This window comes from Sinocyclocheilus anshuiensis, unplaced genomic scaffold (genome assembly GCF_001515605.1).
Source record: "Sinocyclocheilus anshuiensis isolate Anshui unplaced genomic scaffold, SAMN03320099.WGS_v1.1 scaffold447, whole genome shotgun sequence".
Taxonomy (NCBI): Eukaryota; Metazoa; Chordata; class Actinopteri; order Cypriniformes; family Cyprinidae; genus Sinocyclocheilus; species Sinocyclocheilus anshuiensis.
Window position 1 is genome coordinate 4,840,329 of NW_015552615.1, and position 4,613 is coordinate 4,844,941.

Sequence of the window (4,613 nt, forward strand, 5' to 3'; positions counted from 1 at the left end):
TGAACTATCCCTTTAAGTATTGTGTTTAAATGGACAAATTCACACAAAAATTATGTCAAAATGCCCGTCTTGGTAAGTATCCTATAGCAGACATAGCCGACTGAACGTACTGTATCAGTGCACTGGATCAGTGCATTCTCTTAAAGTGACAGCACTTTCTTAATATTAATCAAACAGCAACAATAAAGAAATCACTCACTGCTCTTGAATAGCTTTTGAAACTTTAATAAAGATTCAACTTGAATTTATACAGTCAAATATGCGATGCTGTTTTACATTTCATTACTTTATTCAATTTCTGTACCTACAAGCTAATGTTAGACCTACCTAAAAAAAAAATGAAAATCACTGTTTATTTTATTTGTATATTTACTCTATTGTATTCATTTGTGCTGTTGCTTGTAGTTAGAGATTATTCTAATTTTCTTTATTTTTATTTGACAGTATAGTTTTTGCCTAAACATAGCACATACAGAACCATACCGAAACCGTGACTCTAAAACCGTGATACAAACCGAACCGTGAGAAAGTTGAACCGTTCCACCCCTAATACATACGTATATTGGTATATTTTACAACACGAATAAGGCTCATTCAATCATAAATTAGAGTCAAAATATAATGTATAATAATAGTTTTAATTCAACTGTCACATATTGTGATATCGTTTGTTTTGCATCCAAGAAGTTCTGGGGAAAAAAAAAAAGTCAAATAATGCAACCTTCATTTGTTAAGTATTTAATTTACTGCATAATCCACAAAAATAATAAATAAACAATTTTAAGTGAATTTCAAGCAGCATTTAAATATATAATTAAAAAAGTAAAATAATTGGCCGGAAACATACTGAAGACTGGCTTATATTTATAATCTATTTATAATCTATTTAATATTTGTATATAATATAATCACTTAAATTGTAACTATGACTAGGCGATATTGCCAAAAAATGATCCTTCACGCTAAATATCATATCAGTCGATGTCGATAATTATCACGATAAATTTCAAATGTTTTATTTCTTTCAAGTTTAAAGGCAGATTTTTGCACTTAAGTGAAAGTAGAAAACAGACTGTTAATTGTGGTTTTAAACTACTCTTTATGATAAGAACGTGACAAACACTTCACATTTTTGAATTCTTACTTTTCCAGTCATTTTTCTATAACAAAATAAATGTCTTCATAGAAAAATGAATTTCATAGTTTCTGCATGTTCTGTTGAGTGATATTGTTTCAAATAATTAAACAGGTTTGTGTTGCCTGACTTTGATGACGTGTATCTACAATATTAATAACAGTACAATTTTTCTCTTCTCTTTGAAATGCACATTTGACAGCAGCTTGAGTTGAGTTGACGCAGACATAAATTTATGTTAATTACTGAAAAAAGTAAGATCTGTAAAAATTGTAACAACCTCAATTTTACATGGTGAAATTGAATTATTCTGACTGTTTGAGTTTTATTAAAATTAACCATTGGTCTTCCAAAGTGGCACACATTTAGATCATGGTAAAACCACACATATAGCACCTCAATATCATGGTAAAAATTTAACTATATGGTTTTTAGGTACTTGTTTTATTTATTTGTTTGTGTCATTTCTACAGTGATTTCATACCGCCCACTGAAATGTTAATGTGAGGTGTCATCGCTGTAGACTAAACATTACAACACTTCAGTATATATCATCATAACACAACGACAACAATCACAGAGTGTTAACCAATTATCTCTTGATCATTAGAGGACCTTCGGCGCTATAAAATGGAAAATTCTTCTATTAGAAGTTTCCTCTAAGGCATGAGGTGTTAGTATGGGGACTGACACATGCTCACACAGGCACATTTTATTGTCACCTACAAGTGTCATTAACCACACCACCAGCATGAGCTCAGCAGTAGCGGCCCGAAATAGAGAGCAGCACACTGAGGGACCGGAACCGCTAGCTCCTCTGGATCTGGGAGGGTTTAGCATGCAAGTCTGGTCCTGTTCCAGCTCTGAAACACAAAAGCAAGGCTCTGGGTTCAGAGGCCAGGGTAGGGCAGGTCTCTATAGTTCTGGATGAGGCCAGACTGGCAGGCTGCTAAGGGAAGCCCAGCGTAATCTACACCTTCAGGTCATTGCCAGCAGGCAGCCGAAGGATACACAGAGGAAGTGAAAGGTGTCCTGGCTGCCGTCTCCTTCACTTCCTACCTCCCTCTCTGGTTCAGACATGGACTCACTAGACCACCAATTCAACAGAAACAAGTTCAGACTGAGCTACTGAGAATATGAAGAAAAGAGGTCAGGATATTCCTCAGAGTAAAATTTGTCATACAGCACAAAACTTTATTCTATTATGTATTTTTTCAGCAACATACACAATATTGTATTACATGCAGGCTGGCACTTGTTAATATAATACAATAAAATAAACTGTATTACACTACCGTTTAGGATTTAGGGTTGGTACAATTTTTTTTTTTTATGTTTTTGAAAGAAGTCTCTTATGCTTAACAAGGCTGCATTTATTTAATCAAAAATACAGTAATATTGTGAAATATTATTACAATTTAAAATAACTGTTTTCTATTTGAATATATTTTAAAATAGTATTTATTTCTGTGATGCAAAGCTGAATTTTCAGCATCATTACTCCAGTCTTCAGTGTCACATGATCCTTCAGAAATCATTTTAATATGCTGATTTCAGGCTCAAAAATCATTTATTATCATCAATGTTAGAAACAGTTGTTCTGCTTAATTGAAACTGTGATACATTATAAAGATTAGAAATCTCAATGAACATGATTTATTTGAAATCGAAAACTTTTGCAATATTGTGTCTTTACTGTCATTTTTGATAAATGCAATGCATCCTTGCTGAATAAAAGTATAAACTTCTTAAAAATTGCACCGTAAATAGCACTTCAGAACATGGAAAAAAATGCATTTCATGTCCAATTTAATTCAATCAAGGGATGTGGTGCAAAGTTCAAAAGTAATGATCAGAGAGATCAGACCTCAGATTAAATAATCCCATCATGCCCTCATCATTCCTGGGATCTCTTCTTGCGGTTATATTGCATGTCCACATACACGGACGGTGGCCTGGAGGGCCCCAAAAATCAAGCCCAGATTTGAGAGTAGCTCCCAACACCTCAGAGGTCTGCCTGCTGTTGACGCGAGTGCAGCCGCATGAATTATTAACGGCTAAAGTAAAAAAAAAAAAAAAAGGTCTGCCTCACGCAGGCCCCTCTGCCCCATGAATAATGGAGGACTCGACTGAAGCGCAGGCATTTGTTGAGTCAAACTTCTCAGTCTGATGGATGGCTACAAGCCCTGCGTGTCAACCGAACATACACAGTGACTCGCAAACATGCGGCTGCAAACATAAAAACAATAACTCGCATTAACCTGTGGAAGCGCATCATTGCCCTGCGCTGACTTTCCTAAATGCAATGCCACATTGTGTTTCTTTTGTCTAGGCTTTTGTTGCACAATAAAGGTTGTCTAAGGTCCCAGATTGTGTTTTATTAAAGACAGTGTCAAATGCAAGGACCACTAACAAGCTGAAAGCATGACAGTCGAGGAAAGCAGAAAGCTAGTGCATTCTGAGGAAGAATGGAAGCAATGGCTAACACTAGTTAGCAAAAGGCTTTTAATATCAGATATGATATCAAAACCAGTCATAAGTAGCACGGGTATATTTGTAGCAATAGCCAATAATACATTGTGTGGGTCAAAATTATAGATTTTTCTTTTATGCCAAAAATCATTAGGATATTAAACAAAGATCATGCTCCATGAAGATATTTTGTAAATTTCCTACCGTAAATATATGAAAACATAACTTTTTGATTAGTAATATGTATTGCTAAGAACTTCATTTGGACAACTTTAAAGGCGACTTTCTCAATACTTTTATTTTTTTTGCACCCTCAGATTCCAGATTTTCAAATAGTTGTACAGTATCTCTGTCAAATATTGTCCTATCCAAACAAACTCCCAAAAAAGCTTATTTATTTAGCTTTCAGATGATGCATAAATCTCAATTTCAAAAAATTGACCCTTATGACTGGTTTTGTGGTCCAGGGTCACATATTATATTTGATGAAGTGCAGTGAAATGGTTTTCCCTAGTTCGCACAGTGCACATCTGTTTCCAACATTAATAAAAAGTCAGCATATTAGAATGATTTCTGAAGGAAATTATATATACACTAACTCAGATGATGCATAAATCTCAATTTCAAAAAATTGACCCTTATGACTGGTTTTGTGGTGCAGGGTCACATTTATCAAATTTTAAAATTATTGGTATATTTACTATAATATACTGATATTATTATAATTATTAGGATAAACATTTTTTGATTTCAAAATGTAAATTAAAAAGTTTTTAGTATTTAGTTTTATAAATGTGGGGTATATATTATAATACTGAATGCTTAAATTAAAATGATCAGTATTTTAACTGATATTTTGTGTATTAATATTTTATATTCATACTGTATATTATGAATATTTAAATATAATTATATATTTCTTATATATTTTAAATTAATATATATTTTATACAGCATATATATATATATATATATATATATATATTAGTGGTCAAATTATTAATCG

At 33.0% G+C, this 4,613-nt stretch overlaps 1 protein-coding gene across 4 annotated transcripts in view; it reads right to left on the reverse strand.

The window, feature by feature from the left end:
- The window catches only part of LOC107666167 (protein FAM19A2-like), a 71,022-nt gene that overhangs the window by 1,696 nt on the left and 64,713 nt on the right, over positions 1-4,613 (reverse strand). The window contains exon 5 of one of the 4 annotated variants that reach the window (XM_016457343.1): positions 1,759-1,998. The exons of 1 other annotated variant lie outside the window; for it this stretch is intronic. In XM_016457343.1, coding sequence (XP_016312829.1) covers positions 1,969-1,998 — 30 coding nt within the window. In that variant the 3' untranslated portion in view covers positions 1,759-1,968. Of the gene's footprint in view, positions 1-1,758; positions 1,999-2,158; positions 2,223-3,299; positions 3,365-4,613 lie in introns of those variants that run through there. 2 more of the 4 variants (XM_016457345.1, XM_016457342.1) reach the window with 2 other exon arrangements.